Source organism: Hemicordylus capensis, chromosome 8 (assembly GCF_027244095.1).
Source record: "Hemicordylus capensis ecotype Gifberg chromosome 8, rHemCap1.1.pri, whole genome shotgun sequence".
NCBI classification, from domain to species: Eukaryota; Metazoa; Chordata; class Lepidosauria; order Squamata; family Cordylidae; genus Hemicordylus; species Hemicordylus capensis.
Genome location: NC_069664.1, coordinates 7,154,820 through 7,179,434, shown reverse-complemented (window position 1 = coordinate 7,179,434; position 24,615 = coordinate 7,154,820). Strand labels below are relative to the sequence as shown.

The 24,615-nt window shown below is 46.2% G+C and overlaps 1 protein-coding gene across 3 annotated transcripts in view; it reads right to left on the bottom strand.

Annotated features, from left to right (window-relative positions):
• BIN3 (bridging integrator 3) overlaps nt 1-24,615 on the bottom strand; it is a 127,460-nt gene that overhangs the window by 72,108 nt on the left and 30,737 nt on the right. For 2 of the 3 annotated variants that reach the window (XM_053269480.1, XM_053269479.1), the window contains exon 2: nt 7,293-7,341. The exons of the other annotated variant lie outside the window; for it this stretch is intronic. Coding sequence is in view for 1 of the 2 variants with exons in the window: in XM_053269479.1 (XP_053125454.1) it covers nt 7,293-7,341 (49 nt within the window). In the remaining variant the exon portion in view is untranslated. The remainder of the gene's footprint in view (nt 1-7,292; nt 7,342-24,615) is intronic. 3 annotated transcript variants of the gene reach the window in all.

Below are 24,615 nucleotides of genomic sequence, written 5' to 3'. Positions count from 1 at the left end.
CCCCAGACTGCAAGCCTGATCCTTTATGGGAAGTGAAACCCCATCTAGAACAGGCGGAACATGACAGATAAGATATGTGAGGAAAGCCCACTCTCTTTTAACCACATGAACTCTGCTATTTTCACATGGTTTTGTTTTTTAAAAAAGCTCCCCATCACCATTTTAGGATTATGAACAGGATACTCTATTTATGTTGGTTTATTACAGTTTATAGACGTTTCTGCAAAACATATCAAGGTGGCATAGAGTAACCACGCTTAAAAAAACAATATCTTCAAAATATAAGCACCAGTGAAATGATTAAAATCAACAAGACAAGAAGAGAAATTCAACAGAACAAAACCCAATCTCACGCAAGGCCACAGGCCAAGCAAAATGAGGTGTTCTTAAGAAGACACCGAAAAATTGAGATCAAAGGGTCCAGATGAGCTTCCCAGGGGAGGAATTTCCACAGCCTTGGCACAGCTACTGAGAAAGCCCCCTGTTTTGATGCATCCCTTTGTTTTTCAGTTTCCTAGGTGAACATCTTATCGGGCACAACTCCACCCCACCCAACATTCCATTACTATTACTGGCATCACTGGATACACCAGAAGAGTTGCTCTCCCAACTTTCTGTCTTGTTAACTTGTCTACTGGGGAGCCTCTCTGACAATTCTGGGGCAGCATCCAGGGGTACACAATCACATTTCATGGAGTGCAGGCCAGGTCTACCCCCTGCGTGAACTGAGTGCCCACCCTAGACCACATCCAGCTCTCTCCTGCAGCTGCACCTTGCATGGAAAGCTCAGCAGTGAGAGGCAAGCTGTCTTTCAGATTGATCTTTTAACAACTGCTTGGGAGTTTACTCTGCTTTTCGGCTGCTCTGCATCCACTGGAAAAGATGCACAGCAAATACACTTGAAACAGAGATTAACACATGATAAGGCAGCAGCACAGACCGGCCTTTCAATTCCGTCTTCGCCTCCATACCAGCCGAGCGACAGCTGCTCTTTTCTAGGGAGGGAGAGATTATTCTGTCTGGTGCTGGATTTAGCCAGGTTAAGGTGAAAGCATTGCCGTGATGGGTCTGAAAGGCTGGGGATCAGTTCAGCTCAGTTCACTGGCTCCTGTCTCGGACAGGAGCTTCCTTTGACCATGAAGTACTAAACGGCCACTTTGCCCTTCCTTAGAGAATTGGCAGTAAGTAGGCACACTGAAGGATGACTAATGTATCCTCCAGCCGGATCCAATCATCTCCTAGAACAACTGCTGCTAAACCTCCACCAATCCAAAAAAGCCCAATGAGCCCAGTCTGTCATGTCAGAGAGTTTCTCTCTCTCCCCCTACACTCTCTCCTCCTCTGGGGACAGTCAGTAGCCAGCCTCGATGAACTGCTTTTCTGCATGTGTATATGTTTGTGATCTACACTTGCGAGTGGGAGAGCCTCTCCAGCAAACCACTTCCCTCGCTGACCAGCATTGGATTCAGCCCTAGAGATACATGACCTTCCCACTTCCTGGAGCAGACTCCTCCAGAAGCCAACATCTGGAATATAACAGAACAGTAAAACTGGTTCTCCCCCTACTGCTACTACTAATCGCAAAACGCCTGCACAAATTGAATGCCTCGGTCCACCACGCGGAGGAAAACCAAGAGATCTAAACTGCAAAAGCAGACACCGTTTTATTAACGAAAACCAAAGACAGATTTTAAATCTCAACATCTTATGGTTTCCTGATGCTTGTTCCATTTTGAAGAGATATGCCTTTTACAAATGACAGGGGTTCTAAAATGCTTTGGATTTCACCAATCTGAATAGTTTGGTACATAGGAACATAGGAAGCTGCCACATACGGAGTCAGACCATAGGTCCATCTAGCTCAGTATTGTCCACACAGACTGGCAGCGGCTTCTCCAAGGTTGCAGGCAGGACTCTCTCTCAGCCTTATCTTGGAGATGCTGCCAGGGAGGGAACTTGGAATCTTCTCCTCTTTCCAGAATGGCTCCATCCCCTAAGGGGAATATCTTACAGTGCTCAAACATCAAGTCTCCCATTCAAATGCAACCAGGGCAAACCCTGCTTAGCTAATGGGACAAGTCATACTTGCTACTGCAAGACCAGCTCTCCTCCCCTGTTAGTGGTACCACCCTGTGATTGGTATTATCCACTAACTCTGCTACCCTGCTTTGTTGCCAGCCAGCCCGATTTTGGGGTAGCTCAAAGAGCACCCCTCTATCTACCTTACTCTGAATGGCTATACAGCCCAATACTGCGGGATCATGTTCCCTATGGTGAACCTTTCACCTGCCTGGGTTTGGCAAGACCCACAGCTAATCGCTCAGCATGAGCAAAGCATGAGGCAAGGTACTCCAAGGTCAGAACAGCAAAGACTGAATGGGATGCCCCACCCCTCTCTTTCAGAAAGAAGGCAGTAATCAGTGAGCAGTCCCTGTTTCAAAAGGTAAAGCAGTCAGGGAAGGAACTCTCCCTTTGACAAGAGATAAGGCACACAGATCAGACCTGTCGCCTATTCTCCTGGGAGGCGGGGCAGGAGAATCCACCAGATAGGCTAGCCTTCCAAATTTACTTTTACTTTAACAGCCTCTCTTATTGTGCAGAGTGCTCAAAAGCCCTCTTTGAACCCCTGCTTACCTTCCCTGTCCCCTGCTCCAACCCTTCCACAATTGACCAAAAAGACACTACAGCTCTTGGGCAGAAGAGCCTCCAGCATGGAGGCTATTCCACCAAGATGTCCCAAGTAATTAGACTTGAGTAGCAAAGAACTTCTTTGTTTTGCAAGACTCTCCTTGTCCTACTGGGAAGGAAAAGCCCCAGAATGATTCAATTCTCACCTCAGGGCATGATTGTGAGTATATCTTATACCCTTAGCAAGCATATGGCCTCAGAATCCTGCACCCATCAATTCAGAGCCCTGTGCCCAGCATCTTCGACTCTCATAGAAGCAAGTTGGAGCTCTTCGCTCCTCACCTTTTTCTTGCTTTTCCTCACTTGTCTACTGGCTAACCAATGTGCAACCAACACACCAACTTAAATCAGGAAGGACAGGTAAGCTAACCTCTTGCCCTTCTAAGCCTCCTCGCCCCCCCCCCTTCAAGCCTCCCCACTTTCAAGCACTTTCCATGGGAAGCCTTAAGCCAGGCTCTGGTCTAAGCACCTTAGCCAAGCCAATCAATCGCTGATTAAGACTTCAAGCCAAATTATCGTTAGCCATATTCTTGCCTAGTATATCAGCTAAAATTTATTAACTGAACTTTTGCATTCTGTACCCCCATATACCCTTAATAAAACTTTTGAACTTTACGTCTGCCTCTTCATCTTTTCCAAGACACCAAACTTGCTCCAATTGATACTGGAACCAAACTGCTCCCTCTACCCAAGCTAATTTCCCCACGCTAAGCCAAAAGCACATCTGGAGCGTCTAGCTAGCCAATACTCTGGGGCAGTTCTGGTAACAGCTGCTCACCCTCAACTCTAAGAAATAAGTTTAAAAGCACAGCTCCCAAAACAGATTCTTGGGGGATCCCACTCTTCCCTCCACTGGGCAGACATGCCTGCTTACTCTCGCCCTTTACTTCCTGCTTTTTAACCTGTTGCCAATCCAGAAAAGAACTTGCTCTCTCATTCCATGATTGCTAAGGGGAAATTTTGTGATGGACCTTCTTCTCAAAAGCCTTTGGGGAGTCAACATTTCAGCCTGCATACAATGTTATTGAGATAAACCAAAGCAATTCGAGGAGTGATTTGAGATGTAATGCAACAGTTAAAAGTAAGATCTTCACACAACACACAGTAGATTTGTTTGCTGGCCAGGCTATGAGCACGCATGTGTCCAAGACAGCCTGGTTAGCACATTTTAGGCACAGTTTTTCTATAGTATACAGCAAGCAAAGCCCTCTCCATTACCTGACTAGGACCATCTACCACTTTGCTCCCATAGAGGTTTCTGTCCTTGGTCATTATGTAACTATAACATTCCTGAATCATTAATTGGCAGACTGGAAAAACATTGTCACCATTAAAGAAAATTCCTGATTGAGGGGGAGGGGAGATTACTACTACATTTTATTAATGTATTTTTATTTATAAATGTTTTATTTAATGTTTTTATTTAAGTGTTGCCTGCTTCATCAGGCAAAAGCCTCTCAAATCAGTTGTCTAAAGCAACAAAATATATAAAAACACACCAATTAAACACAGAAAAGGTGTATCAGTCAGACTGCTAACACAACAGCTACTACAAGTCCTGGGCAAATAAAAAGGTCTTCATCTGGCTCTGGAAGGAAGGAAGGTAGCAGCAGATAAAATTGGGCTGAAACCTATTTGAACCACTAATGACTTGTTCTGCAATGCCAGAGGACTAATAGTAACAGACTGGTGGCTTGTTTTATCATCACTAATATCAGGTTAGGTCTACTGTCTTCTAGTTTTTCTTCTTCTTTTGATTGATTGATGAAGTGCCATCAAGTTGGTGTTGACTCTTAGCAATCACATTGATAGATTCTCTCCAGGATGATCCGTCTTCAGCTTGGCTTTGAAGGTCTCTCAGTGGTGCATTCAGTGCTGTCGTAATCAAGTCCATCCACCTGGCTGCTGGCTGTCCTCTTCTTCTCTTTCCTTCAACTTTCCCCAGCATTATGGACTTCTCAAGGGAGCTGGGTCTTCGCATAATGTGTCTGAAGTACGATAGTTTGAGCCTGGTCATTTCTTCTTCTTTTACTATTATGCAATTACATGTTTAGATTCTGCATAAATATTTTTATTTGCTTTGCTTAAATTTATGGTGGCTCTCACTTGGTTGAGCCACAGCAGCCTTTTGCTGCTGATAATACTGGATGTTGTGCTGCATCTATCCCAGTTACTCACAAGTTATGATGGCCAGTGTCTAAACAAGAAAGACTGATGGAATGTGTCTCCTCCTCCTCCTCCTCTCTCATGTCCCTTCTTCATTTTGTGTCATGTAAGCAATTTTTGCAGGCATCTACTTGATTATTTGCACCGTGCGCAGTAAAATGGTAAGCCGATAATTTTGTGTTCTGTTACTCCATTCCGGGGGCAACAGAGCTTGGAGTGTTGGGATGGCCACAGAAAGGAGACATATGAGAGGAGAGAGATGTAGGAGAGAGTCCAAATGGAGGAGTTTCACCATCTTTACTGTCATTATATACCCTAATAGTGAATTCAGGCGACTGAGTGCCTATCAGACTGAAAGCAAAATGGGGACACCCTCAGGCAAGGTAATGATTTCTACATACTCAGGAGACTCCCTAGGTATGCAGAGTATACAAGTAGGGCTTATGTATATTTATGTACCTTTTAAAGTGGTGGCTCTCCTATATTTAGTAGGGCGTGTCCTTCCCAGTGGCTGTTGCTGATCTCTCCCTTGAGTGTGTTTTTTAAAGTGCAAGCCCTTTTGGGACAGGGAAACACCTTCTTATTCTTTTGACTATGTAAACTGCTTTGTGGAGTATTTTTGTTGAAAAGCAGCATATAAATATTCTGATAAAATATTCTAAAATTCTATTTGCAAATCAGAACTAGAACAGGCAAAAAAACAAACAAACCAAAAAACAAACAAACACAAAACAGACTGAGCATACTCAGTGGCCCCCAGGAGCCACGGAACACTGAGGAATCAGTTGGGGGGAAATCAGCAGCAGTAAAATTACCACGAGGGTGCTGGGAAGAGGGAATTGGCCTGCTTGAGCTCTTAACACAAAGCGGCACAACTTTGGCCCTCCTGCAGATGTTGGACTACAACTCCCACCATTCCCAACTATTGACAGATGGGTGATGGGAATTGTAGTGCAGCAACAGCTGGAGTGCTGAAGTTGTTCAGCTCTGCCTTAACAGCTTATAGGTGGGGGAGATGCAACATTTTGTTGCAGGTCCCACTTGTTTTCTCTGTTGCTGACAAAGGTTGCCGATAAAAGATTTGGGAATATTATAGTTGCATACTGACCAGGGGACAATATGTCTTCTAAGAGGGGAAGACATCTGGCTCCAGCCAAACCAATGGAGAAGGCTTCGCTGCCTGTACACAACAGCAGAGTTATGTTTGGAAAGTACCAGATTCCCTGGTGCACATGGGCCCCTGCTCAGTTTGAAGTAGAAACAGAAAAACGGGAACATCCAAGGCCTGCTGCCACATCCTTCTCACCACCGAACCACAATGAGGAGTGCCATCAACGCAAGTATCATACCGCCACCCAACGTGCTTCAGGAAAGCAGTTTGGAGACGTTCACCAGTGTAAGCCTACTTTATTATTATTTTTATTATTAGAGCGGTGTACTACATACTTAAGTTTCTCCTCACAACAACCCTGTGAAGTAGGTTAGGCTGAGACAGAAGCGACTGGTCCAGAGTCACCCAGCTAGTCTCATGGCTGAATGGGGATTTGAACTCGGGTCTCCCCAGTCCTAGTCCAGCACTCTAACCACTACACCACGCTGTTGGTGGTGAAGTGGGCATTCCACAGAGGAAGAAGGTGGCATGCTAGTCTGTACAAAGGATTTGTTGGCCAGAACAGTTACAAAGCCAATGCGTCTGTCACACCAAGTGTCACATTCAGGGACACTTTGATTCACAAGTGAATGCAGGTTAATTCCGGGACAGCCAACACACAGCACAACATTCTGCAGTGCAGGGAGAGAAAGGAAATGTTGTGGCCAGCAGCAAGAAACCACACTTCAGGACAGGACATTCAGATTCACCAGAACGCAAAAATGCATGTGTGGTGTTTTTGGGGTTTTTTTTTGGTTGTTTTTTGTTTTAAATGCCTTTTAAAGCAAATGCTCTGCAGCCCAAATTAATTCACTCCCGGGCACTAAGCATCTCAGCTTCCTCCAATAAGCCTTCCTTTGGAAACGGTTATATTCAGCAATATGAACCACTCCCCCTGCTCCATCTGCTCAGAAAAGATGAACAAACAAGCCATTGCTGAAAGAAGGAAGGAAGGAAGCATGTTCATCCATCTCCTAGGAAAACCATGCCAGAGTGAGAAGGAGCCCCTCCTCCTACCACACAAAAAAGGGATGGGGGGGGAGGAAGGAAAGGGGGGGAAACAGCAGATCCCTGTTACCAAAATAATCCACTCGGCACTGAGACTCCCCCTCACTCAGAGGAACTGAGTGGTGGTCAAAAGACAGAAGTAATTTCAGCTCACTCATGTTTTCCCCTCCCACACACACAAACAACATATTAAAAACTGGGACCAGTTAATGTGCTGGCTTGAGTCATCAGCCATATGATCAAAGACTGGATCTAAAAAGGGGGGAATTGGTTTACTCACTGTCTTGGGTACAATCTGTTTCTTAGGCTGCCCAATCTTGAACGGAATCCTGGATGGTGGGGAGGGAGAAAAGGGGGGGGGGAAGCATTAGAGATAAGAACTTATGTAAACAAGCAAAAGCATAGCTGTTCTCAGGCAGAGTGTCATGTCACACACATCTTCCACAAGCCGCTTCTTCGGGGAGGAACTGGATGGAAAAGGATTGTGATTTTTATGGCAATCCAGGAAAAGTCTGGATAGCAGCGCAAGTCACCATTTCTGGGTTCTGTAGATTTTTAATTCCCCACCGCCACTATTAAGGAGGTCCCAGAAGCAAACCATCCGCTTGATGTGAGTGAATGAGGGTGGTCCTGTTAACACAAATATGAATGCTGCAGGCCCGAGGTGCTTATTGGCAGGAACATGTTTCTGAACAATTTAAGCAGAAAAGCAAATTACAAAAGGAAATGAAACCACTGCAAATGTTTTGATAGGGAACAGTAGGAAGAAGAGGGCAAAAAAAAAAAATTACAAAGCCATTGCCTAAAGCTGTGAACAGTTTCACCAGGTAGCTCCAAATGCAGCGTTGGCTCCTCCAACATCTGAGCAGCCTCCCTTCCCAAGACAAATTGGACAAAGTGGGTGACCTGAATTCATCTCCTCACATGAGCTACCTGCAAGGTGAAGGCAGCGCTCTGGAAGGTGCTTTTAAATCTCAGCAGCCTCCAACACACCACATTCCTTGGGCAGGTGACTGCACACCCACGTGCTATTGTAGAGAGCCAGCGTGGTGTAGTGGTTAGAGTGCTGGACTAGGACCGGGGAGACCTGAGTTCAAATCCCCATTCAGCCTCATGAGACTTATTGGGTGGCTCTGGGCCAGTCACTTCTCTCTCAGCCTAACCTACTTCACAGGGTTGTTGTGAAAGAGAAACTCAAGTATGTAGTACACCACTCTGGGCTCCTTGGAGGAAGAGCGGGATATAAATGTAATAATAATAATATTGTGCTGGATGCCAGCAAGTCAGATATCAGCTGTGACAATCCCCAAAACAGTTACAAAGAATTTCTGATGCAAGGACCACGGGGTGGTATGATACACAACATCATCTACAGGCTAAAGCTGGTTTATTATTTATTTATTAATAATAAATAATTTCCTCTGCTAACTGGGAAAAGAGACACCTTCTTAACGTGGTGATTCTCTTTATTTAGCAGAGGGAGAGTACAGTAACTGGCCCTATCCACCCCCAACACAGTACCTCCAGTGACTGCTGCTGGTATCTATCTTATGTTTTGGGGCGTTTTTTAGATTGTGAGTCCTTTGAGGACAGGGATCCATCTTATTTATTTATTTAATCCGCTTCAGAAACGCTTGTTGAAAAGTGGTATACAAATATTTGTGGTTATTTCATTTACATACTGCCCATTCAAAAATGGCTAAGAGCAGTTTACAGCAAAAATAAAACCATTTAAAATATTAATATGAAACTAATCAAAAACCACTTAAGCCATCTACAGTAAATATTACTAAAAGCTGGTTGCTGGTTATTTACAGCCACATGTCTCCCATTAGCTACTGGATGAACTGCTGTGATGTCATGAACACTGAGAAACATTCCAACTATTCCGGAGAAAAGTCAGGGAATTGTTGCCATTGGGGCATGTGCTCTGATGAATCAGAAACCTATTCTGAACACATGAAGCTGCCTTATTCTAAGACAGACCATTGGTCCATATAGGCCAGCACTGTCTGCTCCATACAGGACATGGTCTGAGGGCAAAGGATGCAACCAGTTTGCTGAACTAAGCAGATCTGGGTCTGGTCAGTGCCTGGAGAGGTCAGCACCTGTGAACCCCATGTATGCCACCTTGAGTTCCATGACGGAAGAAAGGCAACAAGTAAAGTACAATGGCTGACAATCGCTCTCGAGAATTCAGGCACAGAGGCATTTCACAACTCTTGCTACCCCAAATCCTTTTTGGTGGAAATGCTGGGGATTGAACCTGGAGCCTACTGCTTGCAAAGCATGGGCTCTTCTAGTGACCTATGAGGCAAACCTCACACTTGCCTAGCAACAGGAGAGGTGATTTTGCTGTTGGTGGGAAGGGAGAGAGGGAGGAATAGGCAGGGTGATTAGCAAGGTTGGGAGTTGTCTATCCAAAAGGGCCAAAGAATTGAGAAAGGACACACATATAGAGTCAAAACAGTCAAATCTGTGGCTGCAAACCACTATACACTTTCCATTTCATTGCAGCTAATGCAGGGGTGAAAATTCCCAAATTCTATTCTGAGCAAAGCACCTTTTCAGTGGCTGTGTAAAAAGAACTGCAGCAAGAATGGCCTTCCCTGCTATTAATTTGTTTATACCACTTTCTCCAGAGCACTTAAGCATTAACTTAGGCAGTTAAATGCATTCTCCTTAATGCAGGAGAAGATGCGGTTTCCTAAATTCTCCTTCCCATACCATTTATGAAATCTGACATATGAGCTGAGGGTCCGTAACTCAGGAGCCCATCTCGCACATTTTAAGAGAGCGCACTGGGCTGCACTCAAGAGCATGCATGCTCAACCATTTATCAGGCATGAGCATGCACATGCGCGCGCACACACACACACACACACACGCAGTTACACAACACCTCCCCTCCAAACACACACACGTTATCCTCACCTTTGTCAACGTGGCCACTTAAACCAAGCTTCACTCACTTCCACAGAACCCTTTTAAAAACAAAAACAAAACACAACCCTTGCCTATCATTTACTTAATCCAGTCTATCCCCCTTTTAATCAAAATTGTCAAAAGTAGTTTACAAAACAGGCAGGCACCTACAAATCTACCTGCCGGGTCGTCAGTGCCCCCAGCTGTCTCCAGAGGTCTCATTTCCACTGCCATTTCTAAGATGGTAAGAAAGGGCAGGCATTTGTCAGGAGCAGCAGGAGAGAGCTCTCCCTGGTTCTTACTCTTTCCATCTCCTGGTACAAATAAGACCTGCTTCTCTCCTAAGACCTCTCCCTGTGTGCCAGAAAAGAACCTGAAGGAAGGTGGTGATAATGGCTGGCTAGTGAGCTAAGCCGAAAACTGTAGATCCCTGAAAAGAGCTCTATTGTAATACACAATATTCCAATTCCAATATACAGTAATACATTAAAGTACAATATATTATAGTATTATAGGAGAGAGTAGATAGAGAGAATTTTCTCTCTCTTACATACAACTTTAAAACCAGGGGTCATCCCATGAAACTGACTGCCATGAAATTTAGGACAGACAAAAGGAAGTATTTTTTCACACCGCACATAATTAATGCATGGAAATCTCTGCCAGAAGATGTGGTGAGGGCCACCAGCTTGGATGGCTTTCAAAGGGGCTTAGACAGATTCATGAAGGACAGGCCTATCAATGACTGCTAATCTTGGTGGCTACAGGCTACCTCCAGGCCCAGAGGCAGGGGAGAAACAGCAGGAGAGGGGGCACGCCCTCAGCTCCTGCCTGTGGGCTTCCCAGAGGCATCTGGTGGGCCACTGTGTGAAACAGGATGCTGGACTAGATGGGCTTCCTTGGGCCTGATCGAGCAGGGCTGTTCTTATGCTCTTCATAATAAAGCAATAAAATCACCTGGCAGTGATAGCCCCTAGTGATGAGGTCTTATCAAAAGCAGAGGGTGTCCAAAGAGAGGTATGGAGGAACTAAAAAGTTGAGAGGAGGATCTGGCTTGTCTGGAAGTTTTCCGTGACTGAGCTAAGAGCACAGCATCTGGGAAAATAGGGGTGCATTCCAATATGGAATGATTCACCTCTGTGTGTATTGTCTCCTCCCTGCAAGGATCTTAGGTTAGGCTGTTAACTAGGATCTAGGGGTGTTTTGTCCTTACAACCACCCTGCAAGGAAGGTTAGGCTGAGAGAGAAGAGACTGGTCCAAGGATAGCTGGTCAGCTGCACAGCTGAGCCACATCTTGATTCCCTGGGGGTTTCCGCATCCAAATATGAAACTACCTGCCAGCAACTTGTTTGGCTGGAGGCGCCGTTCTGCAAACACCACACCACAAGAGACAACCCTCAATGCAGATGCAAGGAGAGAGGCTAAAAGAGAAAGACTCTGAGTGCCTTCAGGTCCCTCTTTCTTTCTCCCGCTCAGCCAAGGGCCACCACTGTTTCCTAACCAAGCATATAATTTTGCCACCAATAATAAACCTGCCCTGCAAACCATCCCCTCCTGAACTGAGCAGGGAGCTCAAGCCAACCTTAGTCACAAACGTATAAATTTAATTTCTAGAGTGTTTCCTGTTTATTGTTCTGTAGCAGGGCTGGTGCAATTTTAGGCTATTAACCCTTTCTAGCTTTGCTGGCACTCTCAGCAGCAATGAATCACACGTCTTCCATAAACAAGAATTGTCTGGCGTATAATTACACTGTCAATTGCAAATGGGGTGCTTTGGAGGAAAAACTAAGAAACTGAGAAAAAAATGTTTTCCCACTTTTCTCTACATGGGCAAAACCATTAAATTGGGATGGCTCCACTGTTATTCTTCAAGGCACCTGCCAGTTAATTTAAAATAGTACAGGAAGAAATGCCTATTTTCTCTGAAATTCGACACTCATGGAATTATATTGTGTAGCCCGATACCTGATGTAAGACAAACTCATAAGAATCACACTTTACTTCTTCAAAATAGAAGTCCATAGAAGCCCTTATAGCTGCAGAGCAGAAGCAACAAGAATTCTGTGGCCTGCATGATAAGTTTGGTCCTGCCAAAGGAGAACCCATTCTCTAGGCACTCCCACCTTGGAACTGTTCTGTTGTCACCAAAGAGCCAAGAGAAATGAACTGAATGAGTCAAGGATAGATCCATAAAAACCAAGGGAGTAAAAAGACAGTATAGAACAACCTACAGTTTTCAAGGCAAGGGATAATTAAAACTATTCTCTTGAACAAGAAGGCGATCACTTGCAATTCTGGCAAGAGCAGTTGCTGTGTGGAATGATGGAAGCCAAATTTTAAGAGATTTAAAGATAAGCTTTGAAATGTAGAACAAATGGTCAAGAGAAGGGAACAGAACAGAAGGTGAAGCAGGCCAAGTCATATTGTTATTATCAGGACTGTACATATCCACACAATAAACACCAAAGCAGTTGGCAACAGCAGCTACAGCTACTTGATGCATGGGTGAGGTTTAGACCACAGATTCCCAGCCTTGGCTCCCCAGATGTTGTTGGACTACAACTCCCATCACTCCCCACCACAATGGCCTTAGGCCATTGACGGCCATACAACTGACGGGAGCTGTAATACAACAACATATAGGAAGCCAAGGTTGAGAACTACTATATTAGACTGTTATTCATCAAATATATCACTTTTACTATTAATCCCTGGAAGAACTGCATCCATCGCTGGAACTTCCCATGATCGTCACCAATATACCACCAGCATACAATTCCACTGTACACCAGGTGAAATGCTAATCCTCATATTGTTTTTCTCCGAACAGCATATGCATGGCAGATGGTCAGACGGACAAGACAGACCCACACCATCAGTACTATTCACTAACCACACGTGGCCCCTGTGGGGTATTTGAGGCCAGAATGTGCAACATAGTGTACTGGCCAAGTGAAAATTAACAGCATGACTCCCACTCACAAAAACACAGCTCCCCAGTTCTGTTGCACTGATGTGTGTCAAAATACACAGGCAGCACTTACAAAAGGCTACAGAGCTTAGGAGGCAGAGCATCTGTGTCCCACTTGGTTATTTATTCCTCAATGGCCCAATAATGTTCTACCCAGTCCTCATTTTCTTCAGCCATTGCATTGCTCCTTTTAAAACAAAAAAACCCAAATACATTTCAAAAATTCTGCAAAGCCTTCAGTATCCAGTGTTCAAAATAAAAGAGTTCTAACAGAGTAAAACTGATGCAAAAGAAGATAATGTTGTTTAACAAATCATTGTTATTTTTTCTTTCAAGAACTAAGAACATAGGGAGCTGCCTTACGGGGAGGCAGACCATTGGTCCATCTAGCTCAGTGGCAGCAGCTCTCCAAGGTTGCAGGCAGGGTCTCTCCCATGCCAGCCTGGAGATAGTCAGGGACTGAACCTGGGACCTTCCGCATGCAAGCAAAGGCTGTACCACTGAACTATGGCCCCATCACCTATGGCAGTGGTAGGCAACCTTGGCTCTCCAGGTGTTTTTGTACAAGGTTGGGAAATTTAGGAACTGCAAGATCTTTTTCACACAGCACATAATTAATCTGTGGAATTCTCTGCCATGGGATGTGGTGATGGCCACTAGCTTGGATGGCTTTAAAAGGGGCTTAGACACATTAATGGAGGACAGGTCTATCAATGGCTACTAGTCTTGTGGTTAAAGGCCACCTCCAGCCTCAAAGGCACGATGCCTCTCAATACCAGTTGCAGGGGAGTAACAGCTGGAGAGAGGGCATGCCCTCACTTCTTGCCTGTGGGCTTCCCAGAGGCATCTGGTGGGCCACTGTGTGAATCAGGATGCTGGACAAGTCAGGCCTTGGGCCTGATCCAGCTGGGCTGTTCTTATGTTCTTAACTCCCTTCATCCACCCCAGCCACAATTTATTTATTTGTGGCTGGGCGAGAGAGCCAAGGTTGCCTATGCCTGCCCTAAGGGGAATATCTTACAGCACTTACAATGCTCACATGTAGTCATCCATCCAAAAGCAAGCCAAGGCAGACCCTGCTTAGCAAATGGGACAATTCATGCTTGCTACTGCAAGACCAGCTCTCCTCCCAGCCCTAATTTACTACAATTAGCTACATGTATCTAAGACTTGCACCTGTTTATTCCAATATCATGGACAGCACAACTTTGATAAGTTTTCAAAGCATAAGCGGGGAAATGTAATGCCAGGAAAGGCCCAGAAACTAGGATCATAGGAGTTTGAACCACTTCGCTATACACTCCTCCTTGCATGATCATTGGACGTCCCCAGCAGTATTCCCTCTAATTTTTATCACTAGTAAGTGGAAAGAGCTTTGTTCTGGGCAGCACAATCAAGGCACTGTGTGCACATCTCACACACATACACTCTCACTCTCTCTCTCACACACACACACTTTTCCAGTTATACAATGTCATCTAAAAAAAGGACATTGTAGAACTAAAAAAGGTGCAGAAGAGGGCAACCAAGATGATCGGGGCCTAGAGCACCTTTCTTATGAGGCAAGGCTACAACACCTGGGGCTATTTAGTTTAGAAAAAAGACGGCTGCGGGGAGACATGATAGAGGTCTATAAAATCATGCATGGTGTGGAGAAAGTGGATAGAGAGAAATTCTTCTCCCTCTCACATAACACTAGAACCAGGGGTCATCCCATGAAATTGGTTGCCAGGAAATCTAGGACCAACAAACAGAAGTACTTTTTCACACAACGCATAATCAACTAGTGGAATTCTCTGCCACAAGACGTGGTGACAGCCAACAACCTGGATGGCTTTAAAAGGGATTTGGATAACTTCATGGAGGAGAGGTCTCTCAATGGCTACTAGTCGGAGGGCTATAGGCCACTTCCAGCCTCAAAGGCAGGATGCCTCTGAGTACCAGTTGCAGGGGAGTAACAGCAGGAGGGAGGGCATGCCCCTTTCAGCTCCTGCCTGTGGCTTCCAGCGGCATCTGGTGGGCCACTGTGCGAAACAGGATGCTAGACTAGTCGGGCCTTGGGCTTGATCCAGCAGGGCTGTTTTTATGTTCACACAATCTTTTTAAAAAAAAATTTCTCTAGGCCCCCAGAGATAATTAATGTGCAAAAAATTGTAACCTTTTTTTTACCCCACCTCTGCTCTCTCTGGGCTGCCAGGGGTAGGGAGGGGAGCCACCACCCGTCCTCCTCCCTCCATCCTCCTCTGGCTTCTCCCCCTAACCCCGGCCCCCACCTCCAGTCTCTCTGGGCTGCTGGAGGGGAGGGGAGTTGCCATGGCCACCGAGCTCTTCCCTCCATCCTCCTTTGGCTGGAGGAGGCAGCAGCGGCCGAGGCCTGGACCCGGGCGGTGGGGGGCGAGGCGGCGGAGGTGACGCAGCAGGGTGGCCAGGGAGACGGGGAAATAGGGCAATGCGTCCCTTCCCAGCTGGGGAAATGGGGCATCGGGCAGTTGGATGGTGGTGGCAGGCGCAGCAGAGACTGTGCACCCACCACAAATGGCTGAGCAGGTGCCCAGGGGTTGGTGCGCACATGCGCCCACCTTAGAGGGGAGCCTTGCCCCCAGCCCTGCTTTCAGGTGTTGGTGCTGGTGAGGCGAGGCAGGCACTGACTGACTAGCAGCAGGACTATTTCCACATTGGCTTCGAACAGTATGGAACTCCTTCCCACGGCAGACCTGTTTGGTCCCCACCTTACCTGTCTTCAAGCAATCTGGTGAAGACCTGGCTGTTTCATAAAGCATTTGATTTGGGATGAGACCAAAGGCTACTATGTTGTTTTGTTTATGGTTGTTGGGTTGCTTTTCTCTTCATGATGTATGTTTTACGTTTAATAAACAAGTAGCTTTGGGGTGCTATTTGTGGAAAAGGCAAAATAAGCATTTTTTAAAAAAAATGGTAAATAAATAAATAGCATCTGCAGAAGAAAAAGAAGGGTTCCCACTCTGTTCATAAACTATCTGAATGCAGAATTCAACATAATGCTTTGTGGTCTTGTTGCTTTGCATCCAAGAGTTTACAATCTCACTTTCAAATAAAAACATTTATAAAGATAATATCCAAGGGACTAAAGTCAGAGTGCACCGTTTTGATGCATTCGGGACCACAAAGCCATACAACTTCCAGGCTGTTGGGGTTTTTAATCTAAGCTACTGCAAGAGCAAACAGAATTGAAACAAGAAGCTTACATACACAGAAGATCAAGGTCCGTTAGGTAGAAGCTGCCACAAGCAAAATTATTTGAGACAGCAGGCTGCCAGCTGATTAACAGCAGCATGAGGATTAGGGAAGTAACCAAATATGCACAGACACAGACTGTCAAGTGACAGTCTGAATTCTTCACTGGAGCAAACTATCAGGTAAAATCTACTCGGCAGCTTGGCTGTCCCTGTCACTTAATGGGACAACCAAGCTCTGCTTGTGCACTGAGTACAGTACTCTGCTTAGAGCATCCCTGTTCTGTAGGTACAAACCTTATGGTCCGAAATTAAGACAAAGAAACTCATTCAAAATCGGGAATCAGGTGGATTTCCAAGAGGAAACCTCCTTGGCCTTGCATGGTAAGGAGAAAGATGGTCTGGCCTGGATGCAGAGATGGGGAGCATGAACAGGAAACACAAAAGGAAAAGGAAACGCCCTGACTCCAGATCCATGGGTGCAAGAAGGTACAAGCGGCAGCACCCTGCAATAAATATCTTGGGCGAGGGTGTACAGGAGGACGACCCGGGCAACATAATCTCCGAGCCCTTGCTGCTGGGGAGTACAGGGCTGTACCTCTGCCAACTATTTACTTATGTACATATTTATTCCATTTAGATTCTGTTCTTCCTCCGAGGAGCCCAGAGTGGTGTACATGGTCATATTTATCTTCATAACAACCCCGTGAGGTAGGTTAGGCGAAGAGACTGGTCCAGAGTCTACCAGTGAGTTTTCATGGCTGAGTGGAGCTTGGAGCTTGGGTCTCCCCGGTCCCAGTCCGACACTCTAATCACGACACCACACTAGCCACTGCTCAGTGGTCGAGCCCAAGCCTTGCTTGCTTGCTTGCATAACATGCCAGTTCCAATCCCCGGGCATCACCAGTTCAACGATCCCAGGAAAGACCTCCTGAGACTCAACGCCAGCCAAAGTAGGCAGTACTGGGAGAGATGAGCCGACAGTCTGATAGGGGAGCTTGTATTCGAAGGCACTATGGCAGCTTGCCAGAGGAGGGAGCTGCTGGCTTGTTCCCGGCTTTAGTATACAGCAAAAGCACGACAGCCAGCCAGAGGGAGATACTGCAGCTACCAGTTCAGCAGGGATCAAGTGCTACAAGTGCAACCATCCGGCTCTAGCATAGGCAAACATAGGAAGCTGCCTGAAACTGCCTGCCTGAAACTGAGTCAGACCCTTGGTCCATCTAGCTCAGTATCGTCTACACTGACTGGCAGTGGCTCTGCAAGGTTTCAGGCAGGAGTCTCTCCCGGACCCACCTGGAGATGCTGCCAGGGATTGAGCCTGGGACCTTCGGCATCCAAAACAGATGCCCTACCAACCCACTGAGCTACGGCCCCATCCCTGGAGAGCTGCTCCCTTCAGCTGGCTCTTCACCCCGAGTATCAGAGGCACAGACTGAGCTGCTGTTGCCTGCCCATCCCCACATAGCTGCTGGTCTCCAGACCACCAGACTTCATCCCAGTAATGCTCCCGGGTTACATGTGAACAACTGATCATCACTGCCAAATTCTGACAGTGCTGTGCACCTGTTTGCGGGGGGCGGGGGGGCGTATTCCTGAAAACAGGCACCCTTCTCTCCTGTTATCCTGATGTGTATCCTGATATTCACGGCTACAAAGCAAGACCAAAACTTCTAATTAAACCTCTAATATTAAACTAACATCAGGCAGCTAATTAAATATGGGGGCTTTCAGGAGGGGCAACTCACGATAAACAAATATTTCAAGCCAGAAGGGAAGAAATACAAAGTCACCATTGATGCCATGCCAGCAGCAAATAATTCTAGTAAGGAGTGGGAGGTGTGATTTAATTTGGGCATTTTCCAGCATAAGACATATTAGTTTTCCTAGACCTTAGTACTTTGGGTGAATCAAGAGCCTGCAAACACCGCTGCCTCATAGTCAGGATGGAACTCGAGGAGTATTTCATATTCTCCAAAGTTCCTGGGCAGCCTTCTTGAGGCTTCATGCTCCCTCATCTTGGCTTCGTCTGAGGACAGAGATTCCTTTGCTTACGTTTCTTCTGCCACCAAGAGATAACGAAAGCATGTCCACCTTCTTTCACGTGGTTCATTCTTCTTTATGTCATTCAAATACCAAGATGTGAAGAGCAAACCATTTCAAACCCGTCTCATGCTGAAGTGTGTGTGTATGCGTGTGTGTGTGTGTGTGTGTGTGTGTGTGTGTGTGAAAATTTTTAGGTCTCATCCTCAAATGTTGTGTGTGAAGAGGAGACTGGTGGTGTTGTTTTTTAAATGTCAAGGCTTACTTTTGGAACAAAAGACATACAGAAGGCAAAGCTACAAGAATTCTCTGAAGTGTTCTCTCTACAGCAATATCTCTGTTTGCATTCAGTTCCAGCGGGTTGCTTATCCTTTACTCAGCAAAACCGTTTTAATTTCCCCGCCTTTTCTTTTCTTTTTAAAGCCCGATCATTAAAAGAATATAGCCAATTACAATTCATTTCCCAGACCTGAAATTTTAGCACTTTATTTAAAATGTAAACTTGTTGATGTTACAGTCAGTAGCCATTGGATACACAAATAAACTGACTGACTTTACTTCGTACATATGCCTCAGTGAAGAGTCACACACGCAATCACCGAATAAGATTTCTAAAATAAATTAACATCCAAAGTTTCCCAGCAGGGTCTCAAGAAACTGCCGACAGTTGAAAACCACCAACGGAAGCACCCATCTGGGCACTGCAGGCCCTGTTTCACAATCCGTAATGTCATCACAACCGAACCTGCAGGTGATTTCACCTGAGAACACAACCTGTCAAGACCAGTCTGGGGTCAAGAGAGGCTGGGGCTGAATCCAGACTCAGGGTGGATGGCTTTCAGCCCTGGTTCCTATACACCATGCTTGGAATGGGAGGCCTGACCTGGAATCTCAAACGCAGCACACAGCAAAACTAATTGATTGATGCCCAGTCCGTATTGGTCTACGCAGCGCCATATTGCTTGGGCAATCATAGGAGCCAGTGAATGCAATTCATTGAATCAGACGACCTTAAAAGGGGATCAGAATAAATACATGGAGGACAGGGTGGATAAAAATCAAAATTTTAAAACAAAAAACTAAAGATCATTTTTTTTAAAAAATCAGTTTTTTAATGTGTTAAAAAAACCTAATTTATAATTGACAAATCATCACAAGGGCTTTCTCTGTTGCACTTGATCCTTGCTGAACTGGTAGCTGCAGTATCACCCTCTGGCTGTCTGTAGTGCTATTGCTGTACTAGAGCAGGGAACAAGAGAGGAGAGCTGGTGGTCTGGTGGCAGCAAGCATGACTTGTCCCCTTAGCTAAGCAGGGTCTGCCCTGGCTGCATATGAATGGGAGACTAGAAGTATGAGCACTGGAAGAGATTCCCCTTAAGTAGGGGATAGGGCCGCTCTGGGAAGAGCATCTAGGCTCCACGTTCCCTCCTTGGCAGCATCTCCAAGATAGGGCTGAGAGAGATTCCTGCCTGCAAGCTTGGAGAAGCCGCTGCCAGTCTGTGAAGACAATACTGAGCTAGATGGACCAAGGGTCTGACTCGTATATGGCAGCTTCTGATGTTCCTCTGTTGCCGACCCTTTACTTTGGAATTCTCCCCCTGCCCCCAGATTTGGTCTGCCTCCTCCCTTTCAGCCTTTAAAACCTTATTGAAGGCATTTCTTTTCTGCCAGGCGTTTGCCTTTTAATTTTTATTTAATTTTTTAAAAAATATCGGATGCTGTTCTTGTGACAATACTGAGTCTGTGGATTGGGCGGCATTTTAAATCTTTTAATTAATTAATGTTAATGTTAATGTTAATGAATTAATGAATTAATTAATTAATTAATTAAATCTCACCACAAACATTCTAAATCTACACTTACAGTCTCTTAAACGTGAATTAATGGCTCTCACCCACATTGAGCTACCTATCAATCTGGCCTTTTAATTTCTGTTTCTAAGAGGGCTAAAGCCCAATGTGTAAAGACAAAGGCTGAACAGTAGGATTACTGTTTGTGGTGGCACTAAGCCAAAGCAGATTCATTACATAAAAAACAACTATTATGTACTATTTTCTAAATTAGTAAAAATCAAGTTATCTAAAAAAAACCCTACACAACGTGTGCCCTCCTCAACACTGTAAAACGTTCTAAGTCATATATTAACATGTTTTAGTTATCAGATCTGCAAAGAAATAGCAGGGGAAACTCGATTTAAATCAGGTTTTTCTCTAGGTAATACAAATCATTCATCCTGATGGAAGATTGGGCCTCTGGGTCAAAATGTAAGAACCCAACCGGATCTATTTTTAAAAGCTTTAGAATAAGGCTGCACAACTTTTGCCCTCTTGCAAATACCAGACTACAACCATCCCTGACTATTGGCCACTGTAGCTGAGGATGATGGGAGTTGGGAGCCCAAAACGCCAGAGGGCCAAAGTTGTGCAGCCCGGCTTAAAACAAACAAGTGTTCCTTTCTCCAACTGGAGGAGGAATTTGGGGCCTTAGCACGGGCAATTTCTAGGTAGTTCACTAAGCTAAGCCACCCTCAGCTCATGATGCTCCCAGTTCCAAGCCCCACAGTTCTTCATATGTATGGCCCAGTAACTTCACAAAACTTCTCATGCTCCATCACATTAGGGATGTGCACAAATCTGTTTGGAGGCCCTTTTATGGGCGGGGGACAATGCACTCCCCCCCCCCATTTTACTTTCGGCTATATCCGGGAAACAGGGTGGAAGGGAGGTACATTGCAGCCCTGATGGGCTTTTTGGAAATTGTGCATTGGTGGGGGAAACGTGGCGTTGGGGGGGGGTTGCATCCTCTCTTGCTCTTAAAGGCATCTCCCCTGCCGGTTCCATGCACATCCCTACATCACATCCATGAATAAAATCCATAAAAATGGCACCTGGACACACACAATGTTGAAGAGAGAACTGCAGGTTTCCTGCGTGTGCTTTCGGTCTGTACTTTAGTAGTGTGAGAACAGAGCAAAGTTTCATGTGGGGTCTGAAATCTCTTCAAATCAGGCATCGGCCAATCTTCTCTGGACCTAGGAGCCAGCCCCCAAAATGTGGGGACCAGATAAGAGTCACTTGATGAAATTACCAGACTTTGTGACAGACACAGGAGGAGGATAAATAGGCTTTTCTTGATCCCCTTTACAAGTAATACAGGCAGACCTTGATATTCATGGGGGTTCCCATTCAGTGGCTGTACCGCAGATATGGAAACCGTGAATATCGGATCATTGATCCCTATGGGATTGTGCGGTTTAGGTTCCTGGTTGGCCATTTTAGGCCGAAAACAGCTGAAAATCTGCCAGTTTTCGTGCAGGGACCTCCTCCTTACCTGTCTCTGCTGCTCCCCCCAAGTGGCACTGTGCCCCTCAACTGGCCGAAAATCGGCCAAAAATCGTGGGGGTTTTGTTTTTACAGGAGCCATTCATTCTGTGGCTCTGATTCCTAAGGTAATTTCCAGGATTTCCCCGCAGATACGCGAGGTCGACATGTTTCTCTCCCCCCAGTGCGTATGCTGAGGTTGGGTGTCATTTTCCCGATCGTGGATATATGCAAAACCGCGGATAATGAATCTGCTAGTTAGGAGGTCCACCTGTATACTGAGAACAGTAACAGGGTTGCCTGGGACAATTAAAGATGTTACTGAATAACACTACCTCTGAATATCCTAATCTATGTGCCACGGTTCAATTTCTAGGCCAGGCATGATCAACTCAGGCCCCCCCAGCTGTTTTGGACTACAACTCCCATAATCCCCAGCCACAGTGGCCAATAGCCAGAGATTATGGGAATTGTAGGCCAACATCTGCAGGAGGGCCGAAGTTGAGCAGCCCTGTTCTAGGCGCTACAGCTCGCTGGTGGCTGGGATCCGTCAAGCTCTGCTCAGATCAGTAGCAGCTTGTCCTCATGAGCCAGGGTGCCAAAGGAGACAGCCCAGGTTGCTCCTCTGTTCCACCTCGGCTGAGCTGTGTTGCCTGTAGGCTGGCCATTCATCAGGTAGAGCTGCGAGGTTCTGACAAATGGCCAGCTGGCGGGCAGTGCAGCTCTTGGGCAGGGCAGGAGAGAGGAGCAATCCGAGGTGCCGGGAAGCAGAGGCAGCTGTATCTCCTTTGGTGCCCCGGTTTGTTAGGATGAGCCACTAACACTTCAAATTATGTTCATCAATGAAGTAGGGTCAAGAGGCAGACTTACAAGAATTTCCACGCTGAAAAGCTGCTGAATTAAGTCAAAGAGTTTATAGCAAAGAGACTCCTGGCCTCATTCCTTGTACGGGCAGCAGAAATCCCAAGGAGGGCGCTCCCCCAAGAAGGGCCATTAGCTGGTTCTGCAGCAGCCTTGCTAGCAAGTTCAAGAACAATGAAGAATTTGAAAAAGGAAACTTTCGCTTAGCCTGACCTCCTCAGGAAGCCAAGGCCCTTGGCAGTCTGCACAGGAACCTGGCCGGCAGGGTTCTTGCTCGCCTTCGTCATTCTGGGCAGATCGGGATTATGGGAGAGGGGAAGAAACTCGGGTCAACTGGCTGAAGCTACCAGCAGTGCTCTGGAGGACCCCACCACTGCTCCCCCCCCCCCACACCTTCACCTTCGGGGCATCACCCTTTCACTGAGATTCAGCCAGTATCTTGAACGAGGGCTGCAGGGCAGAGAGACTTATGACATGCTGGATGGTGTAGAGCAGGCCTGCTCAACTTAGGCCCTCCAGCTGTTTTTGGACTACAACTCCCATAATTCCCAGCGACAGTGGCCAATAGCCAAGGATTATGGGAGTTGCAGGCCAACATCTGCAGAAGGGCCGAAGTTGAGCAGCCCTGGTGTAGAGAGAGCAAATTCTACTCACTCTCCATTAACACAAGTGTTACTGACTGACTGTACAGTCAAGACGGACAAAAGAGACTACTATTTCATACAACGTGTAACTCATTCATGGAATTCACTGCCAAAGATATCGTGAGGGTCACCAGCGTAGTTGGCTTTAAAGGGGGCTGGACACATTAATGGAGGGCAGAGCTATCAATGGTTCTTAGCCATTATTAGATAAGTGGAAACTCCAGATTCAGAGGCAATGCACCAATGAATACAACTTCCTGGAGAGCAAGAGTGGGCAAAGGCTGCTGCCTTGAGGCCCCATTTGTGGGTTTCCCCAGGGGCATGAGGTGGGCCACTGTGGAAGAACGGATGCTAGACTATAAGAGTCTTTGTTTCTGACCCAGCAGGGCTCTACTTTTGTTCCTAGACACAGAGAGAAGGCCTCCAGCCTCTGCCTCCATTCAAAGTGCTGCTGCCAATGCAACAAGATACAGATCACAGAGAATGGCCCTGGGCCCTGACTCGCCCTTTACATAGCCCCAGCATGACCAAGACAGACAGCTTTAGCGCGTGTGTGTGTCAGGGGTGGAGCAGGGGGTGGAGCTGCTCTGGGAAGAGCATCTAGGTTCCAAATTCCCTCCCTGGCAGCATCTCCAAGATAGGGCTGAGAGAGATTCCTACCTGCAACCTTGGAGAAGCCGCTGCCAGTCTGGGTAAGCATTACTGAGCGAGATGGACCAGTGGTCTGACTCAGTGTATGGCAGCTCCCTAGGGTTCCTGTGTGTGTGTGTGAGAGAGAGAGAGAGAGAGAGAGAGGAGGGATGATTTCTATTGCACTTGCATTTGGGGTGCTTTATGGTCTCTTCTTTTCTTCATTCCCACGGACAGAGAGGAAAAGGAGCAATGCAGAAACAACAAAAGGACCTCAAAAGGTGCACTGAAGATTATTTCACAAAGTCCAATGCGACTCGCTCATTATACAAGGAAGCCCTCTCTACAGTCTTGGGAGCACTGGCACATCTGAAAGGCCCCATCTTTTCTTCATTCCTATAACTGAGTCGCAGCCCATAATTCCTCCCATTCTGCATGAGGAGCTGAGCATGTGCAACTTGCCCAACCATCCCAGTGACTTCACAACTGAGTCACATTTGGAGCCCAGCCTCCCTTAAGACCATGCTGGGCCTCACGGCTCAGAAAAGGCCCATTCTGGCTCAAAAAAGCAACTTGGAAACCGCATGTTATCCACTGTTTTCCTAGTGCAACCAATGATGCTTCAAAATTACAGACGTTTTTAAACGTTTTAAACTGGAGGCAGGTGTCCACTTTTTGGGAAACTCCGTCACACCACAGAGCGCCCAAGCAGCAAGGGCAAAGTCCAGCCCTGGCTTACACAGGTGCATGAAGTGGGAACACAAGGCACAGTGGGAATCATACAGCCGGTCGCTCAGAGTTTCTTGCTGCTGTGTTACACCGTGACCATGGAAACTGCATGAACCACCCCACCGTACTCCCCTTCCCTATATAGAAACTCATAACAACCACTCCAAACAGAACACCAGAGGAAAGAATTATTCAAATGGATTGCAAACAGCTTATGTTGACAGAGATGCTGTTCCAAATTCTGCACTAACTTTAGACCTGTGCAA